The sequence below is a fragment of the Mchenga conophoros genome, linkage group LG23, assembly GCF_057382185.1.
Source record: "Mchenga conophoros isolate Kocher_MC1m ecotype Shallow Benthic linkage group LG23, M_conophoros_male_GT1.1, whole genome shotgun sequence".
Classification (NCBI taxonomy): domain Eukaryota; kingdom Metazoa; phylum Chordata; class Actinopteri; order Cichliformes; family Cichlidae; genus Mchenga; species Mchenga conophoros.
The window spans coordinates 32,844,592-32,871,995 of record NC_140547.1 but is presented as its reverse complement, the minus strand read 5'-3'; the positions used below and the strand labels follow the sequence as shown (position 1 = coordinate 32,871,995).

The 27,404-nt window shown below is 41.5% G+C and overlaps 2 protein-coding genes across 3 annotated transcripts in view; both read left to right on the top strand.

Moving 5' to 3' along the window:
* Positions 1 to 654: 654 nt before the first annotated feature.
* On the top strand, positions 655 to 10,922 carry LOC146547659 (ATP-binding cassette sub-family C member 4-like). Its single transcript, XM_085266345.1, has 14 exons — positions 655 to 1,653; positions 1,929 to 2,066; positions 2,198 to 2,235; positions 2,315 to 2,427; positions 2,511 to 2,657; positions 3,679 to 3,758; positions 4,688 to 4,838; positions 4,991 to 5,110; positions 5,211 to 5,321; positions 5,989 to 6,089; positions 7,260 to 7,451; positions 7,552 to 7,707; positions 8,421 to 8,510; positions 10,701 to 10,922. Exons 1-14 carry the CDS (start codon positions 1,462 to 1,464, stop codon positions 10,764 to 10,766), a joined length of 1,695 nt encoding a protein of 564 aa, XP_085122471.1. The 5' UTR covers positions 655 to 1,461; the 3' UTR covers positions 10,767 to 10,922.
* Positions 10,923 to 13,967: 3,045 nt separating this feature from the next.
* The window catches only part of LOC146547658 (ATP-binding cassette sub-family C member 4-like), a 31,969-nt gene continuing 18,532 nt past the window's right edge, over positions 13,968 to 27,404 (top strand). Inside the window, exons 1-10 of one of the 2 annotated variants that reach the window (XM_085266342.1) lie at positions 13,968 to 14,331; positions 19,588 to 19,698; positions 20,089 to 20,209; positions 20,520 to 20,687; positions 20,798 to 20,887; positions 21,995 to 22,158; positions 23,872 to 23,997; positions 24,787 to 25,036; positions 25,149 to 25,256; positions 25,371 to 25,460. In XM_085266342.1, coding sequence (XP_085122468.1) covers positions 14,258 to 14,331; positions 19,588 to 19,698; positions 20,089 to 20,209; positions 20,520 to 20,687; positions 20,798 to 20,887; positions 21,995 to 22,158; positions 23,872 to 23,997; positions 24,787 to 25,036; positions 25,149 to 25,256; positions 25,371 to 25,460 — 1,302 coding nt within the window. In that variant the 5' untranslated portion in view covers positions 13,968 to 14,257. Of the gene's footprint in view, positions 14,332 to 19,587; positions 19,699 to 20,088; positions 20,210 to 20,462; positions 20,688 to 20,797; positions 20,888 to 21,994; positions 22,159 to 23,871; positions 23,998 to 24,786; positions 25,037 to 25,148; positions 25,257 to 25,370; positions 25,461 to 27,404 lie in introns of both variants that reach the window. The other variant, XM_085266341.1, reaches the window with a different exon arrangement.

Below are 27,404 nucleotides of genomic sequence, written 5' to 3'. Positions count from 1 at the left end.
TACTTATATTCTCAAAAGTTAAGCATGACAGGCTTCTGTTTAAGAAAGAGACCTGTTTTACTGTGTTAATGTTGTCATTTTGAGCTAAAAATAAATGGCTAAATGATCATTTGTTTCCCATATGGTCATATCACAAAGAATATGCATCTGCTTAAATCAAATTCAAGTCAAATGGTTAAAAAATAATTTCACACACAAAAAAAATAGCTACCACACTGGGAAGGGTGAAGACAACTGGGTTGCCCGGCCCTGGCCACGAGGTGTCCCTTATTTATTTTTCAGCGAGTTGGCAACCCTAGCTGTGGTCGTTGTATCTGTCATCGGTACCAACTCCACGAACTCCTCGGTGACGGTCAATGTGTCATCAACTCCGCGGATGAAAATTGCCAGTTGTGCAACATCTGTAATGTCCGTGCCTTCATCAATTGCAACTGAAAACACAATAAATGACTTTACTTTTTGCTTCAACTGGCTGTCCAAATCCGCTGAAAGATCAGAAATCCTGTCAGCAACTGTGTTTGTTGTCAGGCTGATATTTGCAAAGGCCTGGCGCTTTGTTCATCATACATGTTTTTACAAATTCACCGTCACTAAATGGTTTTGAAGCTAGTGGAATTTCATTAGCAATGAGGTAGCTAGCTTTCACTGCAGCATCACTGATGTCTCGGCTGTGAGTAAACACAGACTGCTGTTTCTTCAGACCCGCCAACAGTTCATTCACCTTCTCTCTTCTCCGCTGTCCTTGAAAGTTGTCATATTTGTCGGCATGAAGACTCACATAGTGGCGACGGAGGTTATATTCTTTTCAGCACTGCAACATGCTGGGAACACACCAAACATACAGCTTTCCCATTCACTTCCGTGAGGAGGATGACCATTTATCTTGGAACACTCTGCATCCACTTTTCTCTTTTTTGACAGAGACATATTGGGGCAATGAGGGTGCCAAAACAGATCAGGTTTAAATTTCGCGGGCAAAACAAAGTAGCTCACAATTGCTATTGCGCCATCCAATGGACACAATTGGAACAACAGTTTCTTTATTGAAAAATTGCTGCTCATTTTTATACTTTACAAAATCATCTCGCGGGCTGGATTAAACCCGTTTGCGGGCCTGATCCGGCCCGCGGGCCGTACGTTTGACACCCCTGTATTAGATCATAGACTGAAGGGGCTGCAGGGATTTATCTTTGTCTCTTCAGGAGATGTTTTCTGAAATTCAGCCACACTACTACCATTTGTAGAAAAGCACAAACAAGACTGAGTGCTGCCAAAGCAAGCTGACTGTCAACAGACTATCTGGGTGACTCGCAGGACTTTGAAGATGTAAACCGCAGTACATTTCCAAACACTACAAAGTGTGTGTTTCACATGAGGAGGTGGTGCTGCCATAGGTCTGTAAAACACAGCTGTACAATTTCCTAACACTTGGTGATATGTGTGTGTGTTTGTCAGGGTCACATGGTGGCAAAGGGAACTTACACGGAGCTTCAGCAGTCTGGATTGGACTTCACCTCCCTTCTCAAGAAAGAGGAAGAGGAGCAACAGCAGCCTCATCATGACACCCCCACCAGAACTCGAACTCTGTCTCAAAATTCAGTGCTGTCCCAGACTTCCTCTGTCCAGTCCATCAAAGATGAAGACCAGTTACCGGTTAGTGGATAATTATCAGTAAAAACAGCCTAGTTTTTAAAAAATCAGGGTTGTTTATAGGAAATGGGTCGTTTCTGCCCATCCCTAGTTTAATATCATGTTTGCTTTTCTTTCTTTTCCCCTTCCCCAATGGTCTTTAACATACAGAGCGTGCTGAACTGACACAACTTGAGCTTAGTTTGCTTTAGTCCGTTTTCATTTTGACAAGTTAAACACAGGGAACTTGACGGCCAGTGATCATGATACTTGTCTGCATGCTGATGACTTCCTCGCAGGCGGAGAAAGTTCAGACATTTGCAGAGGAGACTCGAGCTCAGGGAACCATTGGAATACGCATCTATGCCAAGTATCTGGCAGCTGGGGCCAACATTGTGGTTCTGCTGGCTGTCGTGCTGCTTAACATCATGGCTCAGGTACACAAAGACTCACCTGCACTTGTAATTCGCCTTCCACATGTTAGCTCAGTGAGAATAAGTGTTGAATGCATTTCACATGTGTAATATAAAGCAGTAAAAATTATTTTTTTGGCTTTTATATCTTCTAGGTAGCATACATCATGCAAGACTGGTGGCTAGCTTACTGGTAAGTATCTTCAATCTGCCGTTTTCCTCATAGACTGCAGCTTTTACATGTCTGTTTATACTCATGTCTGACTGTTTAGGGCTGATGAGCAAGAAAAACTAATGGCCAGCAGTAACATGACTAACATCACAACAAATGGACTAAATGTCACCAAAGAGCTGGACACGGATTTTTACCTGGGAATTTATGGAGGTAAAGGCGTTCTCTTATTTACACTGCGCTGCATTTCTTCTGATTTTACTCCACTGGTGTTTTATGGTGTGTTATTTTTCCAGGTTTGACTGCAGTCACCATAATCTTTGGCTTTGGCAGGAATTTGGTGCTGTTCAATGTGCTAGTGAGGTGTTCACAGTCTCTGCACAACCGCATGTTTAGCGCTATACTCCAAACACCCGTGCGCTTCTTTGACATCAATCCGATTGGTAAGCAAAACTTTGCAAATTTTTAGTGTTGTACGTTCTAAAGCCAGAGTCGGTAAATTGTAGAATTTTGTAGTTCAAAAACTTCTAAATGGAATTCTGTAGTGCTCGTGTGGGCCAACCACTCACCGGAGGGGAGATGGTCAGGGGCAGGCTGAGAAATCTGGCTTTAGGAACTTGGAATGGCACCTTTCTGTTGGGGAAGGAGCCTGAGCTAATGCTTAAGGTTGAGAAATATGAACTAGGTGTAGTCACGGTCACATGAACTCATAGCTTTTGCTCTGGTGTCTAGAGAGGGCTGGACATTGTACCAGTCCTGGGTTGCCCTCAGTGAGAGGTGACAGGCAGGTTGGGTATACAGGTATCCCCAATTTGGCAACTGTGCTTTGGGATGGATGAGTCTGGTTGTTTCCCTGTGCATTTGAGTCAAGAAACAGGTCCTGACTGTCATTTTATGCTTATGTGTAAAATCACATTTGACACGTCAGCACAATACCCAACCCTCTTCAAGTCCCTGGGTAGGATGCTTGATCTGCTTAAATGATGTCCTCAATCCTGCTGATACACTTTTTGTAGTGGAAGCAGAGTCTGGAGCTAACCCATCCATCACTGTGGCTGAGGCCACTGAAGTAAAAAAACAAACAAACAAAAAAGCTGGCCAGGCCCCAGGGTTAGATGAGGTTTGGTGAGGTTCCTCTTCCTTACACATAGGGTCAGGAACTCAGTCATACCTTGGTGTGACCCAAATAACCCAGATAAAGGGGGTAAAGATGGATGGATGAATTTTGTGGTTACTTTTACTCCATTTGCCATCTTTGTGGGGGCACAGTATACAATTCAATTCAATTTTATTTATATAGCGCCAAATCACAACAAAAGTCGCCTCAAGGCGCTTCATAGATACAGAGAAAAACCCAACAATCATATGACCCCCTATATACAGGCAAGGAAAGTTAAACTAAACATTAATCTTACTCTAGCTGGTTTCAAAGTGTGGTGATAATTATCTCTTGTCTGACCTCAGGAAGAGTATTGAACAGATTTTCAAAGGACATTGGGCTGCTGGACTCCAACATGCCAGTGACGTTTGCAGATTTCGTTCAGGTGAGGGTAGATTTCTCAGCAAAGACACAGCAGCATTTTTCTTTTCTAAACCACTGACAAAGCTGCAATGAAGATCATAACAAGTGACAGTTTATGGTGGAGCTGTAGCCTCCACGCTCTTTTCGATAAACACAGCAGGTCCAGAGCAAAGGTAGGGAAGTATTTCCCTGAAGTAACAGCAGCACTCACTACTGTAATGATAATAAAACTTTCAAGCCAATAAAAGTCATTTAAAGTCCAATAAATAAAAAAGGTAACAAGTCTTAATAGAATCAAATCAACAGTTCAACAACCTAAGAAGAAAAGCGATCTTACCATGTGCTCATCTGTTGCTGGGTAGTTTTCCAAAGTGAAAGCTAAATTCTATGAAGAAAATGCCATAACTAGGCAATTTAAACTTTGCTGCAGACTCACAGCAGCTGTCCCATCACTATGAAATCAATGCAGTACCTGAAATACTTCACTCAGGTCCAGGCTTTATAACTCATTAGCCCTTAGCTCTTAACTTTGAAGCTAATCATTACACTGATTACACGCTGCTGGACAAAATATTACGAATTTCTTTGTTGTCACATGTTCCTTGAGCTTGCCTCAGTCACTCAGTACTCAGTGCTGCCACTGGTGAGTAAAGCAAAAGTGTAAGCGCTGTGGCACTGCCCTTTGCTGAGGTTGGTAACATTTACCTACTGATGCCCATCTGAGATAACGCTCTTATTTGTAACAGAGGGTCAAAGATCTCTTTGAAGAATAAAATGAGTAAAACTGACAGTGCTGTTACTAAAGTGAAAGGCTGAAGTACAATGCACAAGTTAATGAAAATACTTTCTCATTCTGTAAAACATTCATTTTTCTTTTCTAAAGACACTCAAAAAGAAAAAGGCACAAGAACAAACCACTTTAATGTTGATGTGTTTTTCTGTTGTGAGCAGATCTTCCTCCAGATACTTGGGGTCATTGCTGTTGCAGCGTCAGTGATTCCCTGGATCCTTATCCCCGTTGTCCCCCTCCTTCTCATCTTTCTTTATTTGCGTCGCTACTTTCTGCGGACCTCCAGAAATGTTAAACGGCTGGAGTCCACCAGTGAGTGTCCTACAGTACAACAGTGTGTGAAGAAGGAGATACACGTGATGCTACTGTTGTTTCTTTTTCATTTTAAAACCTGCATATGTAATATCTTTAAAACTTGAAGCTCTTTAACCTATTGGTAACTTCTGACTCATCTGTGTCCTCAGCTCGGAGTCCAGTCTTCTCCCACTTGTCCTCATCTCTTCAGGGCCTTTGGACAATCCGAGCATTTGGGGAAGAGAAGCGCTTCCAGAAAGTCTTTGATGCCCATCAGGACCTGCACTCAGGTGCTCTTCATGCTTGGCACATAGAAGCTCATATTATGATCAGAGAACTTAAAAATTGTATGTTTTTGAACTGTCTGTGATGGATTGTTTCCCTGTGCAGAGGCCTGGTTCCTGTTCCTGACCACCTCTCGCTGGTTTGCTGTCCGCCTTGATGGCATCTGCTCCATCTTTGTTACCATCACTACTTTTGGCTGTCTGCTGCTCAGAGACAGTGAGAGAACTAATTTTACTGTTGATTTAGTCTTGCTGTTTGCGATCGCTTACCAGCAGGGGGCAGCAGTGTGCCGGTTATCCACTATATTGCCAAAAGTATAGGCTTACCCATCCAAATTGATGAACGATCAAGCTTCTCCATCTGGTAAGCCGATGGTCCAGTCTGAGAACGGTACTTATCTGACTGTTTCCAGGGAAAGAAACTCTTAGTGCAGCATACCAAGACATTTTGGACAATTTCATTCAGGAAGGGGCCATCAAGGCGATGGCCCCCTGTTCTAGCATGACTGTGTACAGTACACAAAGCAACGTCCATGAAGTCCATGAAGACATGTGTGAGTGAGTTTGGGATGAATTCGAGTGGAGATGACGAGCTAGGCCTTCTCATCCAACATAAGTGTCTGACCTCACAAATGCACTTCTGGAAGAATGATCAAAAATCCCAAAAACGCACTGCTAAACCTTGTGGAAGAGTTGAAGCTGCATAATTTTAAACCCTCTAAATTAAATGGATGGGATGTCACTCAAGTTCATATGCTTGCGAAGGCAGTTAAGTGAATACTTTTGGCAATACAGTGTATATGCAGTCCAGCAGATGCTGAGTGATTGCTGCCGTTTAACTTTTAAAAGTGTTAGTAAAATGGTTGTTTTCCTGCTCCTGTCAGAGCTTGATGCGGGTGCTGTTGGTTTGGCTCTGAGCTACTCTGTCACACTAATGGGCATGTTCCAGTGGGGTGTCAGACAGAGTGCAGAGGTGGAGAACATGGTAAGATACTCACTGTCTCTTTTATTACCAGAGCTTGTATCATTTCTGTCCATACTGAGCTTTTGCTATTCCCATATAAATCTCACTAATTTCCAGAAATAGTCCAAAGATTGTATTTATTCTGTCATTTGAACATCAAAAGTCTTCTTTGCCATTTTGTTTTATATTTATGGTTGTTGGGCTTGTTGACATGGAGGTGAATCTGAGACCACTTTCCTGATGTTGTATGATTTCTGCCTGGTGTGCTACGCATCTTAAACTTGTGTTGTCAGCAGACTTAAATGATCAAAAATTTTTAGGAGTCTGAAGTAAATTATTTATTTGGGTGATGCAGTGGTTAGAACTGTTGTCTCCCAGCAAGAAGAAGGTCCTGAGTTTAACTCCACCATCAGGCCGGGGTCTTTCTGTGAGGAGTTTGTATGTTCTCCCCATGTTTGTGTGGTTTCTCTCCGGGTACTCCAGTTTCCTCCGAAAGTCCACAGACATGAAGTTAGTTGTGAATTTAAAATGCCCGTAGGTGTGAATGTGAGTGCGAATGGTTATCTGTCGACCTGGCGACCTGTCCGGGGTGTACCCTGCCTCCCGACCTGTGGTAGCTGGGATAGGCTCCAGTCCCCCCGTGACCCTGAATTTGATAAGCAGAAGAGGACGAATGGACATTATTATTTTGCAAGAGTCCAAAGGGTTAAGCTTTGGGATTCTGCTCTTTCACATGAATAGCATGAATAGACCACTAGTTGTACTGGTGTTTCTCTGGCATCTGTCCATAATAAATAATACCTGCATTCTCCTTGATACCAAGTAGACACACTAAATGATTCTATAACATCCGTCTGATTCACGTGGCAGTTCTCCTTCATTGAGAAAAGCAGCTCATGGAGAAAAAGTAGCTTAGGAAAATAATCCTGCAGAAACAGTGGCAGACTGAAGCATCCTGAACACTGAGTTGTGAGTTGCAGACTTGCTGATTGGATGTGGAGGATGTGGTGAGCAGTATCTTCTTAAATTTTTGGTGTAATTCTAGATATTAATCCATTCTTTCAGATTTACCTGATTGTTTATTTCTTAAATTGAACTTGTATGCAAATAGTTTTATTACATGTTGTGTTCTTGACTACACCACACAGACTGATCCTGATTTAATGTGCATTCCTGCGTTTCTGTCCTCAGATGACATCAGTGGAAAGAGTAGTAGAGTACACTAAACTGGAGAGTGAAGCACCCTGGGAAACCCAGAAACGTCCTCCTCCTGATTGGCCAAGTAAAGGCCTGGTGACTTTTGACCAGGTCAACTTCTCCTACAGTGCTGACGGACCTCAGGTGCTGCACAACCTGAAAGCCATGTTTAGACCCCAAGAGAAGGTCAGACATCAAGGTTTATTTGTTTTGTTTCTAAGAACCTGAAGCCATTTGTGTGATACGCTGTCAAACCAAAGCTTATGTTCTGTGTCCTGTGGGTCAGGTTGGTATTGTGGGTAGAACAGGAGCCGGGAAAAGCTCTCTGGTCTCGGCTCTGTTCCGCCTGGCAGAGCCCCAGGGGAAGATCTACATCGACGGTATTGTGACCTCTGAGATCGGCCTCCATGACCTGCGGCAGAAGATGTCCATCATTCCTCAGGTACAACATCATAGCTGACCTCTTAGCAGAACACAACACTAGCATCTGGCTACTCTTGTTGCCTTGTTTCGTAGCTCGTCTACTATGACTTTGTTACTTTGACATGAGAAATATTTGGCTAATAAGTGACATTAATTATTACTAGTTGGGCACATCCTTAAAGCTAAGAAAGGATCAGCAGCCCCAGTCTGCTCTGACACTCTAGAGTCACTTCTGTTTGCTCTGTGAGAAAAGCACAAGTGTTCCAACAAAGTGCACAAGCACTTTGTTGCAACTGCTTTGATTTGGTGCTTATAAATAAAATTGAATTATTTGCTCAAACAATTATACGAGTGTAGTTTTAACACTGCATCTTTTGGTTTTTTTGTTGTTTGTTTGTTTGTTTTCACCAGCTTACCAGTAATGAGTTAAAATCAGCTGTCCAGCAAACATTTTCTCCTCAACGCTCTCAGCATTTCAATTCCCACAAAGCTCTTTGCTGTGATCAGTCAGAACTTTTGCAAACTGTAGGATGCATTCAAAACCAAAGGAGGGCAGCTGGTTACAGTTTGCCATGTGTGCCATTTAGGTTTTTTAAACGTTTACCTGCCACAGCAGGACATTCACTCAGATATGTCGAAATAAGTCACTGTGCTGTTCTGTTTACAAATAGTCCACAAAATCTAATCATTTTGGTGTCCTCTGGGTTCTCCAACTCTCCCCCACCCCTTTAGGACCCGGTACTGTTTACGGGTTCCATGAGAAAGAACCTGGATCCATTTAACCAACACACAGATGAAGAACTGTGGAGTGCTCTGGAAGAGGTCAGTAACTCTCACAATCGGCAGAATCAGTAGTGTGTGAGTTTTAATTCTTGTATGATGAAGCAGAATACTTGCCAAACTATTTTATTATCTTACCATACAACAGAAATATTGTGAAATATGTCAGGTTGGCTCATCAGAGCGTAGCGTACTAGCATCAAACTGTCCCATTCAGGATGACTGAGGGTGGAGGAGCTGCTGTCTCTATTGCATGAGGATATTCTCTTACATAGGCAATTATGTAATTATGTCCTGGAGCCAGGAGCGGACAATCAGAGATCCCAGTGTGGTGGTGAATGACCTCAAGGATTTTGACCTCAAAATCAGCCTTGAAAAGAGCTGCCAGGAACCTGCACCATGTATGGACTGTCTGGGGCTCTATATAGATCCTATTCCTAATTGTGTCACTTTCAGAGCAGAGGATCATCAGCATCCTTCACACATTGTCTCTCCCTCTTTCAGCTGAGAAAAACTGTGCAGTTCCAACTCTCTGCATCCTTGCACTCTTTAATTCCTGTGGTGCATTTACAACCGCTTATAATGAGGGATTGTCAGCTTTGGGTCACATCTCTACATCTGCTGCTGTCACAGTGTAACAATAACACCGCACTGTCTATCACAGTTCTCCACCTGCAGAGGAACCCAGCAGCTCTTATTGCACAAATACCTCTGAGGGTGATGTTACCCAGAGTAGCCCTTATGGCCTATGATGGGAAGGCAGTGAATGGCACAAATGTGCTAAAGCTGTGCTCTTAGCATCACGGGACATCTCTGTGGGTAACATTGTTGTCAAAACAGATGACTATGCAGTAATTATATTATGTTATAGTTTATATTAATCTTTGTTAGGATATTTAGATACTAACAGGTCTTATTCATGATTTTTATATGTAAGAAGAAGAACTTCAAATTTAATGCAGAGAAGCTAATATGTGAAGAATGGAGTCTCTCTTTTATACTGATTGCAGCATTCTGGATCAACTGAAGGCTTTTAGGCTTTTACAGCAATGCAGCCTAGAACTAGAAAAATTTGCATTTCCTGCGAAAATGCAGTGTGGATGCCTTAACGGCTGAAGATATCTGCTGAAAAAAGCTGAAAAAGTTGAAACAAAAAAAAAAAAAAACAAAACAAAAAAAAAAAACAAAAAAAAAAAAGATGCCCTGAGCAGGATTCGAACCTGGCCCTCCTGGTCAAAGGGCAGCTATTTAGCTCACTGAGCCAAACACTTTCTCACAAAGAAAAGGTGGAGAGATTGACAATTGTGCTAGCAGAATTTGGGCAAAAAAAGGGGGGTGAAAATTCTGCTGAAAAGAGTTCAATCAGCAGAATTCTGCTGAAAAGAGGTTTTTGCTGAAAAAGAGCTGAAAAAGTTTGGATTTGTGCTGAAAAGTTTGGCAAGCCGTTAGAGCCATAAATCGCCACTTTCCTAACCCGTTTGGTTAAGAAATGGCGTAAAAAACGCCGTTTAATTATTCAAAACGCCGAAAAAAGCGGCGTTCTGTTCCGACAAACGCCGCTTTTTCCGCCACTCGGATGGTGCCCTGAACGCACCATCCGAGTGACGTAAAAAGCGGCGTTCAAAGACAGACGGAAACGCCGTTTTTTACGTTACTCGGCACAAAACGCCGTTTTTATGCATCTTTGAACGGCGTTTTTTACGGCGTTCTCTGCCAGCTGTAACGGCGTTTAAAACGGCGTTTTATTGAAATTATGCAGGGCACTCCCCATGGTTCCCTCATCCAATTACTTTCAACTCATTTCACCCAATCAAAGAAGAGGAAGTGCAGACCACACTAATGCATCACCGATTCACCTTGCTGCTAAGTGATTGCCTATTCAGTACCAGTGCTTGTCACAGTATTCACTTGTATTATAATCCCACTATGCATTTTGATGTGTTTAAGGCATGATCGAGCAAACAAACGACAGAATACTTTTTCTGAAACCTTAACTGTGTTACCTGTTATGGCAGCTAACAGGTAATGAGCAGAGCTAGCTCTGCTCATTTCTGAGCTTCTTTCTTATTTTCCTCTTTACTTCTCTTAACCTTTAACTTATGTTTTAGCAATCAGATCCTGCCATCTTGCATTACCGCTTCGTGCTAGTTATGTTGACTTTTCTCTTCTTTTGTCTCCACTTTTTTCACCCGTGTTTGGACACTCGGCGCATGGCTCCTTTGTTTACATTAGGGATCAGCTGTTAGCGCTGCGCCCTGCAGCTGCGCTACCGGCAGACAGACCCTACATCCCCAGTGAGGGAAGAAACGGGGGTGATGTCTCCCGAGGACACCTCACACACCATCTCTCCTTCCTGTAATCACTTTAAATGTGAGATCGCTCCCTGTCCTCCCGTACTGGTGATGGTGAAGCCAAGGAGAGAAGGCCCAAGTAATAAACACCCGTTTCAAAGAACCGACCTGTGTCTGTGTTGTTGTGAATTTTGTCATGGAAATCAGTGCATTTCCTGAAAGAAATCTCTCCTTCCGGGTCATCCGTGGATCGAGTTTCCTTCGAGACGTGGGCAGCGATAAGCAGAGTTTTGTATAAGATTAATTATTCAAAGTAAGCTCAGGTATGCCGTTCAGCGGGTTAGTTACAGCGCCGGGAGTAGCCTGGGAGAACAAAATGATACAGAGACTGCTTTCCCAAAATCAACTCAAAGTTTATTCTTCTGTGCAGGGTTTTTATAGGCAGAAGGGTTCGTGTGTCAACAAGTTTCAAGTTACAAGTTACAACCATATAAGGAAGTTCCCCCTAGCTCTGAAAGGGGCCTTCTATAATCTCAACATACTTTTGACAGGTCCATTAAACACTAGACAGTTAGAATCCTTTAGTGATATAAGTTTGCACATGGTAGAATACTGCATGTAGTTATTTGCATTAGGAAATGTTTAACCATATATACCTAGAGGCACATAATCAATGGTGTGTGATCTTTAGCAGGCTGCAAACTTGATGTGCACTCGAGGAATGCACTGTCCCACTATACCACAGCAGGATCAACGCAGCTATGCCTGTTCCAGTTTAAGTGCCTTCTTTACATATAGATGAACTGTTGGATTTTCCAGACCAGCAGGCCAAAGGAAGTTGCCCGTGGGGTCGCAGCAAGAGGAGATGAAGTTCAAACAAAGGGCATTGCAGAAACAGGGTCCTTTGTATAATATCATCAAAAAAGGTATTCAGTACATGCTCCCAAAATACTAAAATATCTAACATTTCCTGTATCCTTTGGGGCAACAGACCTGAGTCACACTTTTAGAGAAGTACCTGGTGAGGTGGATTGAGAGGAATATCCATGATGCATGGCAGTTTGTTCACTCACTTCCTCTCCACCACAGCTTCCGAAGTGCAGCCAATCACAGAGCTTGCTCTCCTGATCCAAGAAGAACACATCAAAGTGCGCTGCACAAGCTTGCTCACAAAAAATAGCCTGCCCATACACTGCTTGTGTACAGCTTCTGTTTTGATCTTCCAGTTCAGCAAATGTATATATGTGGGTGTCCAGGTATTTGTGCTCCTCCACCACATCATATCAGTGGGTTCAGTATCTTATACTTTTGTCAAGATAATGCACACTGCAGCCGACAGTTATCAGAAAGAAGCCATTACCAAGTTACATGGATTCTTTTTTTTTTATAACTTCATGTCATATAAACTAGTTATGTTATGTGCAACACTGTCATGTGCCACTCTGGTTTTATGTTTCAAATTCGTGTAAGACATCCACAGTACTCTGATGACATTGACAAGGACATCTCCAGTTTACATGGGAAACTATTATTTCAGGTTCTTGAGATTACTTATTTACGTCACTTTTGAGAAAACGTACATACAGGTCTGATTCAAAACTGTATATCTATTTTTTTAATGCATGTTGAAAGGGCAAAAATATTCATGAGATACTGTTAACATTATTAAATTTGAAGGCTATTATACAGTGGTATTACTTTAAACTGAGTAAAACGGTATTTTGATAAAAGTTAAGGTCTCCGTTTGTTTCAGAAAGAGCATACTGTCATTTACTTGCTTTTATTATTTATTTATATGCCCTCCGCGGACCATCTCTGCACTGCGTGGGTGATTAGTGGCTCCCTGCACAGTAAGGGCTGCACACACAGGGACAAGACGCACTCGGTTACGATCGGATCTTCCCTGGGCAGGGGGAGGTGATGAACTGTATGCCACTTTTTCATTGGCATACATTAAGTACAATGTTTTATTGCCTACGGTGGGGCAGGTCACATACTGGGTGAAGGTGGGCAGTGTGGAGTCCAGCGAGACATGATTAAAGTCCCCTGATATTAGAAGAAGAGCTCTCGGAGATTGCGTTTGCAGTCTGCGGACCACAGAGAGTCACAGGCTGCCTCCACGGATGCTAACCGCTAATAGCGCAATGTCTGTGTTGCAGAGTTGTTCTTTCACAGCGATGTGCCCAGAGATACCACAACCGTCTTTAACAAACACTGCCAGCCCCCCTCCTTTCCTCTCACCGCTGTCTCTCGTCTTGTCCGCCCGCAGCAGCTGGAAGCCGGGCAGCCTACTCACAGAGGGAGTACCGGTGTTGTGCCAAAAAGTGATTGTCTGCCAAAAACTGATTTCCGGTATTTGCCAAAAACTGATTGCTCGTATTTAAACTGCTATAAGTAACTTGATGGCCTATAATATGTGAAACATATGTCAAATGCATCCCTCATGGATGACACAAAGTCATATTGAGCCACAAACAACATTCGTGTAACAAGGTAGAAGCCGCAATCAGTTTTTGGCAGTGACTTTTATAGAACCTTTATTTATGCAGTTAAAAAAAAATCTCATTAACATTAAAAATGTCTTTTGTAAGAGTAAGACAGCAGAAATGGCAGCAAATATTACAATAGTTCAGTAAAAATATTGTAAGTGGGGGAAAAGGACCGGATTGGTTATAATGTGAGTACAATAACACAGAGTTATAAAGATACTTGAAAAAACAGATAATCTTTTAATTCTATATATAACCCCTTTGTAAACGCTGTTCACCGAAGTCTATTTACCAACATACGTAAAGATATTACACATAAAAAATACACGGAAACATTGGAAATCACTTTTTGGCAGGCAATCACTTTTTGGCACAACACCGGGATACTGCCACTGTGACCGGGTTAGCGTCATTAGCTCCTCAATCATATCAGGGAGCGATCTCACATTTAAAGTGATTACAGGAAGGAGAGATGGTGTGTGAGGTGTCCTCGGGAGACATCACCCCCGTTTCTTCCCTCACTGGGGATGTAGGGTCTGTCTGCCGGTAGCGCAGCTGCAGGGCGCAACTTGTACTGTCGTCCGAGACTTGCACCGCAGTGTCAGCGTTTGTTTCCCTGTTGGCCATGCTTGTTGTTGTGGTCATCTGTTGTCTTCCGGTATTTTCTCCGCAAGCGACCTTTCCTCGACCAATGAGATAAGCGGTAATCTGAATTGTCATACTCGAATTGTCATAAGTGTGCTGTCAGCTCATTGGTCACAAAGCAGGAGAGGGGCTGGGAATTATGTTTTCAAACAAAGCGTTAATTCCATTAACATTTATAGACTACTTTTGATTCTCACTGTATTACGGGACAAAGTGCGTCCCTTATTAGCTCAATACGGGACGTGTACTTTTGTTTCTAAATACGGGACGATTCCGTTTTTTAAGGGACGGTTGGCAATCCTATCCCTGAGTGAACACGGTGTACAGATGGGTACAGACAGCAGCCTCAGAGCACCCATCTAATATGGAGACTACAAAGGCAGACAGCAGGCGCAATCCTTTGGCCACTGCCAGCTTTTTTTCAAGGGTCTTTTTGTGGTAAGTGCATTAATGAAGATATTGGATTCCTCAGCATGTTGTTAGTATATCAGTCAAAAGAAAGAAGAAAGTTTCTGCAAATTATTCCGCACTGAGTGACAGCACTTAGGCAAGGCAAGGCAAGGCAAGTTTATTTGTATAGCACAATTCAACAACAAGGTGATTCAAAGTGCTTTACAGAGACATTAGAAACAAGAACAAATAAAAAGCATGATTTAAAATTGATTAAAACAAGCAAATAAACTAACTAATTAACAAACAAACAAACAAACAAACAAAACAGTATATAAAATCAAAACAGATAAAATCAGAACAGTAGATAAAATCAGTAGTTAAATGTAAGTTTTGAAATTTAAGCTTAAAGTGTGGATTTGGTGCTTTATTCAAATGCAGCTGAGAACAGGTGAGTCTTCAACCTGGATTTAAATAAACTGAGTGTTTCAGCTGATCTGAGGCTTTCTGGGAGTTTGTTCCAGATATAAGGAGCATAAAAGCTGAATGCAGCTTCTCCGTGTCTGGTTCTGACTCTGGGAACTGATAAAAGACCGGATCCAGATGACCTGAGGGATCTGGATGGTTCATACTGGGTCAGGAGGTCATTGATGTATTTTGGTCCTAAACCATTCAGAGCTTTATAGGCCAGCATCAGAACTTTAAAGTCTATCCTCTGACGGACAGGCAGCCAGTGTAAGGACCTCAGAGCTGGACTGATGTGGTCCACTTTTTTGGTCTTAGTGAGGACTCGAGCAGCAGAGTTCTGAATGAGCTGTAGTTGTCTGACTGATTTTTTAGGTAGACCTGTAAAGATGCTGTTACAGTAATCAAGCCTACTAAAGATGAATGCATGGACTAGTTTTTCCAGGTCCTGTTGAGACATCAGATCTTTTATCCTTGATATATTCTTGAGGTGATAGTAAGCTGATTTTGTTATTGTCTTAATGTGTTTTTCTAAGTTTAGGTCTGCATCCATCACTACACCCAAATTTCTCGCCTGGTTTGTGGTTTTTAGATGTATAGATTGAAGTTCTCTGGTGACCTGTAATCGTTTTTCTTTGGCGCCAAAGACTATTACCTCAGTTTTGTTTTTGTTTAGCTGGAGAAAATTGTGGCACAACCAGTCATTGATTTCCTCAATGCATTTACCAAGAGCCTGTACAGGGCCTCGGTCTCCTGGTGACATTGTGATATATATTTGTGTGTCATCTGCATAGCTGTGATAGTTTATTTTGTTGTTGTTTATAATCTGTGCCAGTGGGAGCATGTAGATGTTAAACAGAAGGGGTCCCAAGATGGAACCTTGGGGAACTCCACATGTGATACTTGTCTGCTCAGATGTGAAGTTACCTATTGATACAAAGTATTTCCTGTTTTCTACGTATGTTTTGAACCAGTTTAGTACAGTTCCTGAAAGACCTGTCCAGTTCTCCAGTCGTTTGAGTAATATGTTGTGGTCAACTGTATCAAATGCTGCACTGAGATCCAGTAAAACTAGGACTGACATTTTTCCACTGTCTGTATTCAGACATATGTCATTAAACACTTTGGTCAGAGCGGTTTCAGTGCTGTGGTTCTGTCTAAAACCTGACTGGAAGGCATCGTAGCAATTATTCTGTTTTAAGAAGTAACTGAGCTGTTGAGAAACTGCTTTTTCAATGATCTTACTTAAAAACGGGAGATTTGAGATCGGCCTGTAGTTGTTCATTTGTGTCTTGTCAAGATTGTCCTTTTTCAGTATAGGTTTGATTACAGCAGTTTTTAGTGATTCTGGAAACACACCTGATAATAAAGAAAAGTTGACGATCTGTAACAGGTCTGACTCTAAAGTCTTTGAGACCTTTTTGAAAAAACTTGTTGGCAGGACATCTAAACAGCAGGAGGAGGAGTTCAGTTTACCTAAGATGTCCTCCAGGTCTTTGCTGTTAAAAGGTTGAAACTGTTTCATGGTGTTTAAACAGTTTTTTGGTGGACACAGTACATATCCTGGATCTGCTGTTGATGTACCAATTGCTTGTCTAATTTTTTGGATTTTTTCAGTGAAGAATTTGGCAAAGTCATTGCAGGCCATGGTCGAATGAAGTTCAGCTGCCACTGACGCAGGAGGGTTTGTTAGCCTGTCAACTGTAGAAAATAAGACCCGAGCATTATGGCTGTTTTTAGTGATGATGTCAGAGAAGTAGGACCTCCTTGCACTCCTCAGTTGTAAATTATAATTGTGAAGTTTCTCTTTATAAATGTCATAATGAACCTGGAGGTTTGTTTTTCTCCATCTGCGCTCAGCTTTCCTACACTCTCTTTTTTCGTTTTTCACCAGTGTGGAGTTTCTCCATGGAGACTTTTTCCTTCCAGAGATAACCTTCACCTTAATGGGAGCAATTGGGTCCATTACATTTAACATGTTAGCATTGAAGCTATTGACGAGCTCATTGACTGACCCTCTGGGCAGGTCAGGTGTTAATGGGAAGACCTGGTTAAAAATTGCACTACTGTGTTCAGTTATACACCGTTTTGTGATCACTGTTGTTGATATATTTGTGTGGGCTGAGATTTTACTTTCAAAGAAAACACAGTAATGATCAGACAGGCCCACATCAGACACAGTAACCTTTGAAATGCTCAGGCCTTTGGAGATCAGTAGGTCAAGAGTGTGTCCTCTATTATGTGTGGCCTCTGTTACATGCTGAGTCAGCCCAAAGTTGCCCAGAGTGTTATTCAGGTCTTTAGTCCCTTTGTCCTGAGGGTTGTCCACATGAATGTTAAAATCCCCAGCAATAATTACACAGTCAAAATCAACACAGATCACAGACAGCAGTTCACTGAGGTCATTAAAAAAGTCTGTGCAGTATTTGGGAGGCCTGTAAACATTAAGAAACACAACTTTGGATGGGGCCTTCAGCTGTAAAGCCACATATTCAAAAGACTGAAAACTTCCAGGAGATAGCTGCTTACATTGAAATGATTCATTAAATAAGACAGCAACCCCTCCTCCTCTCCTGCTCGCCCTGACCTCACTGATAAAACTGTAGTTAGGAGGGGTTGTCTCGATGAGAACAGCTCCACTGTTACTTTGGTCCAACCAAGTTTCAGTTAAAAACATAAAATCAAGGCTGTGCTCAGTGATTAAATCATTAATTAAACATTAGATCTCTAGCTGGGAAAACATTTTTAATAAAGCCAACTTAAGTGTTTTAGAGGTATTACTTGTCCCCTCGTGTTTGGGAGCAGTCTGTGGCACACAAGGTATGTTTACTATGTTTAAAGATCTTTTAGAGTGCAGCTCTCTGTGTTTTGACCAGGCCACATGTCTCCTGTCACCTAAAAGTACAGAAATTTTAAAACCTTCTAGTAAACAGGGTCCCAGCTTCTCCTGGGAAAAGTCATCACTGCCATAATCCTCACAGCCCGGACCCTTCACACATCACGCATCAGACTGCGGAGACAGGGCATGAAGAGGAACTAAGGGGGGCGAGGCTGGGCAATGTGACTTCGATTGCTCTGTTGAGGGTGGGGCTCGATGGCGAACCTTTGGCCGCTCTGGTGGGGGGTTTATGGGGGACAAAAAGGGATTGGGACGGGGGGTAGATCTGAGCCCAGCATTGACCCGCTCCATCATCTCCTCAGTGAATTTCAGGTGTGGGGAGGAGGGAGAAAGGGAGGGGGAGGAGGGTGATGGCCTGTCAGGGGTTTGGGGGACTGGGGAAGGTCGTGGTCCCTTGTCCTGGTCGTTGGTGTTGTTGAGAGAGTTGGAGGCAAATAGGGACCCCTCTTCTTGCCTTAGATGTCTCTCCTTTCTGAGGCTCTTCCCGGGTGGGGGCAAATGGAGCTCCTCCTCAAGGTTTCTGCTGGGCTTTGTCTGTTCTTGGAGTACTGTTTGTTCCTCTTTATGAGATAACTCCTCGTTTATCTCAGCCTTGGCACCAAGCACGGATGGATGACGTATGGAATAAAACAAGTTGGAGGTGAACAGTTTCACCCCTGACTTGTTAAAATTAAATCCATTTGCTTTGAACAGATGCCTGCGTTCCCAAAAAATATTAAAGCGTTCCGTCTGAAATGGGAATAAAGTATATCATAGAGATGAATCGGAATCTAGGAGCGAAGAGGGAATTTTTATTTTTATTTTTGTGTACTCAGTAACGACTAGAAGACTCGGGTAACAAGTAACTGAGAAATCAAATAGGTTAGAACTTAAAGGGCTTGCGGATCTTTTGATCTTTTTAAAGTGGGCTTTTAAAAAAGGCCCGTTATATCTACAGGGAGAGTGTAAGTCAATCGTTCTATAAATGTCAAATGTAAACTGTCCATATTCCATAGGTGACTGAATATAGGCTTCCCCTTCGCATAGGGGCTTGTACATATTGTACATAACAAATATGTGTCAGTTACTTAAAGAACATCACGTGATATATCCCCTACGGGCATTCCGATGTACGTCTTGGTCTAGTCCCAATGTGCAAACTGATGCTCTCACAAAGTCTGAGGCTCTCAAGTATTTTTGAAAAGCTTTCATGCAAATAGAAGTTAAAACACGTTCTTTATTGCACATCTAGTTTAATCAGCCGTTTCTTTTTATTGGAGAAAACTGATGAGACTATTGCAATGAGCTCACTAAGTGACTTCAGTGAACTCTGTAAGGCTTTACAGAGAAACAAACCAGGGCCCTCTCTCGTTTCACAGACGACATTTAACATGTTTAGCAGTCACAGCAAGTATTCCTATTTGCTCGGAAGATGAAGGCGAGGCCAGAGCAGCTGTTTGCTATCTGCAACTTCACCACTAGCTGCCCTAAGTCGTACACACTGCTTTTTTAAAGGTTTATGTATAGACTATATAGAAGTGGGTGTAGTCATTCGTTTCTCTGGACTGCAGTGTGAAGTCAGCGTATGCAGATTGATTCATTCCCACAGCCAGCCTCAAAGAGCTGTCTTTTTCTTTCAGCACCAGTTGCTTTCCTGTGCTTATTAGTTATTCATACACTGATCATCATCACTTGCTTGTTAATTCAAGAAGCTGGATACCTGTGAATTTACATTGTAATTTTAAATGTTCTTCCGGGACTGTGGCCGATATTTGATGTGTGAACAGCATTAGCTTTAAGAGATCCTCCAAGTCCATCACTAGAAACACTGTTTCTCCAAATAACTCATTAAGCACAAATAGTTCAGACATTCACAGTCAGCTTAGATATGTCTTTTCTAAACCACAGTGATTTGTATTTTTCTCTGCCAGATGGAAATGGTTTGTTTTTTTCTGTTTCAGTTGGTTAAACCCCCTGTTACAGCTTGGCCAAAAACACAGGCTCGAGAAAGGTGACATGTACAGTGTCCTTCCGGAGGATCGGTCTGAAACCCTGGGAGAGGAGCTGCAGAGGTACTTCAGCAAAAGGCTAATGTGACAAAACCAGAAGTGGTGCTGGTTAAGAAACATGTCTGTTTGTTTCAAGTTAATGTTTTATTTTTTTATAGTGTGGATTGCCATTCTGTCAACCTGCCACTGCTTGTAATATCAAGTGCTTTCGAGGGTCTGATAATTGTGTTACTGACCTGCTGCTAATTAACCTAATTAGCCTCAAAGTCCTCCAGTTGTTTCTTTTTAGTGCCACTTACCTTTGCAGCCTTCTCTTGCCCTGTCCCAACTTTGTGAGATATGTTGCTGCCATCAAATTTCAATGCAAATAATTTTCATAAAATAGTAAAGCACCTCTGTTGGAAATGTGTTTATAAATCCTGGGCTCAACTAATAAATTCATTTGATTTGCAGATGTTGGAACGAGGAAGTAAAAAAGGCTTCAAAGGAACTATGGAAGCCGCAGCTCTCCAGGGTTCTTATAAAGTGCTATGGAAAGTCCTATGCATTAGCCGGCCTATTTGAATTTTTTCTGGTATGTTGTGAATATTTACAATTGGCACCAGTGTTAAAACAATCATTCATGCACAGGTCGTATTTGAGATTTTGTGCGGTTTTCTGGCCATATTATTTCAGATGAGCTAAAATAAAAAGGAATACTGTAGTTTTACTGTATTATTGTATTACTAGCAGATATTTGAACCAATTTACCACATCCAGTACTAGTAATGGATAGAGTGAAGCTTGTTTGCATATTCCATTATGTATTTATTGTCTTTGTCGTAAAGGAGGCAATCAAAGTGATCCAGCCACTTCTTCTGGGAAAAATAATCCTTTTCTTTGAGAATTATCACCCAGATGATCAGAGGAGTCTTTGCATGGCGTATGTTTACGCTGCTGCGATGTCCATCTCCACGTTTGGACTGACTATCCTCCAACATCTCTACTACTATCATGTCCAAAGAACAGGCATGAGGATTAGAGTGGCTATGTGTCACATGATCTACAGGAAGGTCAGTGAAGATTCAGAAAATTTGCACAAGAGATGCAAATTTTTGAGCTCACAACTCTCAGAATAATTTTGTAAATTTTTCAAGCTGTTAAGTAAAAATGTTCTCATCAGGCTCTTGGTCTCAGCACTGAATCCATCGGACGAACAACCACCGGTCAAATAGTGAACCTACTTTCAAATGATGTTAATCATTTTGATGAGGTAAGGCAACAGATGACCTAAATTTGTAAGGGTCAAGAACCAACTCGAAACTACATTTGGAGAATTGTAACCGAGACAACAGAAGGACAGAGGGTTAACCTGGATGTACCCTTTGAAACCTTTTTTCATTAGGTATTTGAGTAGATGGGTATTTGTGGTAAATACAGGGGTTTTTTTAGATATTATTTAAAAGTTACTACACTAACTTGCCACAGGAGAATGATAAAGATGAAAAATCTGAACTCTTGACCCTCTGCTTGATGTTATACACTCAACAAAAATATAAACGCAACACCTTTGTTACTGCTCCCATTCCCCATGGGATGGACGTAGAGACCTAAAATTCATTCCAGATACACAATATACACAATGTGTACACAATACACAAAGTTGTCCAGAGAGATCACATTTATTGTATGACGAAACATTTCTGTCCACTTCCAGGATTACAGCACACCATCTATAGAGCATAAGGTCTGGCGAGTCCCTGTTCAGACGGTGGCATCACAAGATGACTGATTTTGAGCTAATACAAGACCTCACAATAACTTCTAATCAATGAGATTGACTGAGAGCAAACCTTCAACTGATAGCTAGCTATGTCATAAGGATGTATATAGGCAATTTTTGTATGGGTAGGACAATTAAGTTTACTTTTGTCTAATTCACAGGAAGTTGTTTTCAAAAATATTAGGCAGGCATCTGAATAAAACATCTGTACTTCCACAAATGAAACATGCTCATCCACCCTGGTTAACTGCAGTCAGGCATTAAAAGCAAGTCTCTGCGGCTATTTTGTTAATGCCACAAAGGAATCATTTTTGGGATAGCTTAAAGCCTGACACGACTGATTAACATGTGAGGGTGATTGCAGTCACACGAGAATCACAAGCATCTTAAAGCTGTTCTATCGGCATGTAGTTACCCAACACTTTATTGAGTATTCCTAAAATTTGTTGACCATTAGCACATTTCTCCAAATCTTGGGCATCTATGTTTGCTTACATTACAGGCTCCTTATGGTGACTGACAGTTTTATCCAAGTTGTGACCGCCACTTCCAAATGTCACACACTTTTCAAAATGTCATTTATAATGACCTCTACAGATTACACTCAGACTGCACTACTTGTGGGCGGGACCTCTGCAAGCAATGGTGATCATCGTTTTCCTTTGGTATGAGATCGGCCCCTCGTGCCTGGCAGGTGTGGCAACAATTGCAGTTATGATGCCGATACAGACCTGGTTTGGAAAACTCTTCGGCATCTTCAGGTAAAGGATAACTGGAGAAGTACATGGATCTTTCAATCTATAGACCTCTCAACGTCCAGCAAGAAACAAGACCCGACTGCAGGACTCATAGGCAAATTGGGCAAATGTAAAACACACCTTTTTATTAAAGTAGAAGCCCGATGTTCACAAGCTCCAAAATATCCACACACAAAAAAGACTAATCCAGGAAATTCCAAAACCCGAACTGAGACATACAAAGGTGGTTAAACAGGCAGACTGCCAGACTTCTTCTTGGATTTTAGACACAAAGGTGCATTGCTGCCCTCCTCTGGTACTTCGTAAACCAAGGAGGTCAAACTCATTTTACCTTGAGGGCCACATACAACTTACTTTGATCTTAAGCAGGCTGGACGAGTGGCGCTGTGATTTTTCTTTTCTAAAGAAATGTTGCTGTAGTAAATGAAAGACATGTTCGCACAAATTCAATTGTAAGAAATGTTTGAAATTACACAAAATGTTCTGGTAGCTCATTGCCCAGACTCTCCTGTAATTATAAAGCAGGAAGTGTTTGTTAATACACAGAAAACCTTCTGTTTCTCTTGTTTTCTTACTGTGGGCACATTATTTTACCGAACTTCTGCAGAGTTCTTCCCAACTCGGTTTCAATTATAGAAAGATTGGCACAGTCAAAAAAAGTCCTCCACTGACATCTCAACTCTCAACAAATTTCCCAAAATACTCTCTGTGTAACTTTTTTTTTTTTTTTTGGCTTTTAGCCTTTTGTGCTGTATCCATTTTGAGTTTTTAACCTCAGCATGCTAAGTGCACAGCTGATCATCACACCACTGTGACAAAAACTACTTTTTTTGGAGTTGTTGCATTTCATGAAGAATGTAGATTTATATGATCTCTCTAAAGAGTATGAGCTCTATTACCTGATCGAAGTGTGTTTAAGGTTCTGTATAATCAGTCTGTATCAGTAATGACCTTCATCGTAGCCTTAAGGATTGTCCTATGTTAATTTTTTTCTTTGGGTCAGATGAGTAAGTGATGGATGGAGGGAATTTTACTGCAGTCATAGAAATCCTAAACCTTGTTGCTTTGGCATTAGACACATTTGATGCATACAAACCCACACATAAACTCCTCTGTAGGACTCCCATTTTTAACTTTAGTGTATTTTATGTCCACCTAGATAACTAGGGAATGTTAAAGCTGATACTGAAGCCATGCAAATATTTTGCAAGACCGGAGCTAATGTAGAAATCAGACAGGAAACACCAGGGAAACAAGACACAGCTGAAACTAATCAGATGATTACAAAAGAAAGTAAAACTAAATACAAGACCCAAGAAACAAATGACAACCAAAATAAAACAGGGAATGAATAACCGAAACACTCAATATGACAAACTAAAAACAAGGAGAGGAAATAAGGGAACAAGAGCCAACAAGAATGAATCAAAGAAAATCAAACGATGAAGAACAACCCAACCAACAGAAATAGAAACTTGAACTAAAAAGATTCGAACTAAGAACTAAATGTTCCCTATGAATCTAAAAACATTTTAAAACAAGTTCCAAACTCTGAAACCCGAGTCCAAACCCAGGACCATGACAGGGCCTGTTTAACAATGTTCAATGACTGTGTCTATTTTCTCATGCACTAATATGTTATTTATAATGTATCATTAGGAAAACTAGCGGCCTCAATGACATGTTGTGGAGTTTTTTGTTGTTGTTTTTTGGCAGGAGCAAAACAGCAGTCCTTACTGACAGCAGAATCCGTATCATGAATGAAGTGGTGTCTGGCATAAGGATAATCAAGATGTATGTCTGGGAGAAATGGTTCTCAGCCCTGGTGACTGAAGTTAGAAAGTAAGGATGAGAATCACAGACAAACTGGTAATGTTTTGACACGAATCATTTTCTGAACCAGCAGAATACTACTGCATATATTATCCTTTTTTGGTACCCCTCTCCATCATCAACTGATTTAGCCCTCAGCTCTGACAGGCTCACGGGGTATTGTCGTCAAAACACAGGGAGGACGACAATACCAAGTTTGTGAATGAACTCCAGAATGAGGCGACATAGGATTTTCAAATTCAGACCAATGATGCACCTACTAGAAATCTCAGATAAGTTCAAATCCCGCTGACCTTAACCCCAAGGTCAGAGGTTAACTTTTCTGAAAATCACTTAGGATTTCCACGTTTTTCACATAGGTGCAAATGCTACAACTCTTACATAAATCCTCCTTTTGCAACATGTTTACATTTTATGTTTGCTTGTCTATTCTTCAATTTGTGAAAAAGTTTATATTACTACTTTTTTTTTCTGGGGTGTTCTTAATTGGTACTGTTGTCCTCCTGCTGAAACTCATATCAAGAGTGATCCCTAAACTCAGTTTGGATCCTGCTGTATTGGATAACCAAGAGTACTTAGACAGAACTTATGCAGGCACAGGGAGAACATGGGAATTCACAAAAAGCTACACTCTGACTTTTCTTTCCTTTTTCCTTCATAACTTAAAAATTAAATATATAATTAATGTCATAGACATATCAAAGTGAAACCGATGTTGCTCAACATCCTGCCAAATTTAAACTTAAAACTTTGCTTCAACTATGTAATCCATCTACATATGTTCTCTTATGTTTGTAGGAAAGAAATCAGTCGGATATTAAAGAGCTCCTACCTACGAGGACTCAACATGGCTTCCTTCTTTGCCAGCAGCAAGCTCATAATCTTTGTTACCTTCACGGTCTACACTCTTTTGGGGAACACCATGACTGCCAGCCAGGTGTTTGTCACCATGTCCCTGTATGGTACAATTAAGGTCACCCTGACCCTGTTCTTTCCTCTGGCCATTGAGAAGTTGTCAGAGACTGTAGTGAGCATTCGCAGGATTAAGGTAATTAATTTCTGTCATAAACTGTAGGAAAAGTTGGCAATCCAGTAGTCATGTCCAAGATAGTCAAACAATTTCCAAAGCTGGTGTAAAACCATGTTTATCATTTTCCCAGAATTTTCTCCTACTGGAAGAGATTGAGAGAAAAAACATTATGTTGCCTTTGGCGGAAAAGGGGGGAAACTCTATTGAGATCGAGAAACTGACCTGCTACTGGGATAAGGTAAATAGTGTAATATATTTCGTAGCGGTGTAACATATTGTTGTAGAACAATGACTGTTCCTGCAAACTTTATAGTTTGATGTAGTACTTACTGCCATTTTTGTCTTTGTTTAGAGTTTGGATGCACCATCTCTTCAGAATGTTTCCATCACAGCAAAGTCACATCAACTTCTGACTGTAATCGGACCAGTGGGGGCCGGAAAGGTCAGTAAACTTGTGTAATCTATTTTAGCATCCACCCTAAGATTATAGGAGTCTTTAACCTAACGGTTTATTACCGGATTCTTATACGCTGCTCAAAAAATAACCACTTTAATAACATATCAGATCTCAATGGGGAAAAAAATCATCATTACTGATGTGCACTGAGTAATATGTTAGGTGGTGCAACCTGGCAACATTGGATGAACTGAAACATAATGTCCCACAGGTGTTCTATTGATTTAGGTCAGGTGAGTGTGGGGGCCAGTCAGTGGTATTAGTTCCTTCATCCTTCAAGAACTGCCTGCATACTCTCACCACATGAGGTTGGACATTGCTGTGCACCAGGAAGAATCCAGGACCCACAAGCATATGGTCTGATAAAGTTCAAGGACTTTATTACAATATCTATTGAAAGTCAGGGTGCCGTTGCCTAGCCTGTAGAGGTTTGTGCATCCCTCTATCAATATGCCAGTGACTCACCACCAACCCAGTCATGCTGAATGATGTTACACAACATACGTTTTTCCACGACTTCTCCAGACCCTTTCAGTTCTGTCACATGTGCATGGGTTAAGCTTGCTTTCATCTTTGAAAAGCACAGGGCGCAAGTGGAGGACCTACCAATTCTGGTATTCTATGGCAAAGGTTAGTTGGGTTCCATGGTGCTGGGTGGTGAGCACAGGGCTTACCAGAGGGCACTGGGCTCTCTGGCGCCATTATTGTCATTTTTATAGGGTTTTGGCAGTGATCATCCAGTTTCCTTTTGTAAAACGGAGCAGATCCCAGTCCTGATGATGGGTTAAGGGCCTTCAACAGCCTTGTCCAGGTCTCCTAGAACATTTTCTTGTCTCCTGGAATTTCATTTACCGTTTTACCATGTGGGAGATGGACTACCTGTGCAATCTCTGTAGGGTCCAGGTATCGACTAACAACCCCCTCTGCTATTTGACTGATCACATCAATATCCCAAAAGTTTAACTGACTAGTTGACAGACTAGTTACACAATATGGGATCAACAAGAAACGAATTTTGGAATATCAACAAATTAAATCCATAGTAAAAAAGAAATTTAATCCCAGTGAAGCTGAATTACAAACACCACCAACTGTGGTACAATTTTTTTTAGTCTAAAACCCCCCAAATCATTGTCTAAAATATACAGAACACTTTCTAAAATAGATGAATCAATATCCCTTCCTACTGCAAAATGGGAACCAGATTTATCAATCAACTTAGACCCAAACCTTTGGTCTCAGATATCCTTAAAAACCTTTCAATGGATCAGAAATCCCAGTTTGCAATTAATACAATACAAAATATTACACAGAGTGCACTATACTGGTCATAGGATGTTCAAGATGGGCTATACGCCTTCCAACAACTGCTCACACTGCACAGCAAATACAACGGACAATTACATCCACGCTCTTTGGTTCTGTCCACCAGTTCAGAAATTTTGGCGTGAGATATGTGTAGACTTATCAAAGTGTCTGAAATGTAACATTCCAGCCTCCCCTTTAATATGCTTGCTGGGCAACTTGGATGAGATCACTGCAGAAATAAACACAGCCCACGTTGTTTTTACGGCCCTATGCATTGCCAAGAAAATGGTCCTCATTAACTGGAAAAATAAAAATAATCTTAATTCTAACCAATATAAAAACCATCTAATAGATCACATTAGTCTTGATACAACCTCTGCCATCACATTTGATCAATCCCTTTGGGCTCCTTTGATCGGCTTCATCACCTAGTGGGGGTGGGGGGTCATGGTTTGGTCCTGCCTTCGCTATTGTAGTTGATATGGGGGTAGGGACGGCCTTAGGGTGTCTGGGGAGTCCCTAGGGATGTTTCCCTGGAGGGCCTAACCTGGGGGATGTGACCATGACCTGGTTAGGAGCTCTGGGGCTCTTGGATGGTGTTTTCCTTGTGGCTGCGTACAG

What these genes read in the sequence shown, in the direction of transcription:
- LOC146547659 (XM_085266345.1), top strand. Translation starts at nt 1,462, where the DNA reads ATGGTGGCAAAGGGAACTTACACGGAGCTTCAGCAGTCTGGATTGGAC. An exon ending in TGCTTAACATCATGGCTCAG is followed by an intron (nt 2,067 to 2,197) that starts GTACACAAAGAC and finishes TATATCTTCTAG; the next exon opens with GTAGCATACATCATGCAAGA. An exon ending in TGTGGAGTGCTCTGGAAGAG is followed by an intron (nt 8,511 to 10,700) that starts GTCAGTAACTCT and finishes TGTTTACATTAG; the next exon opens with GGATCAGCTGTTAGCGCTGC.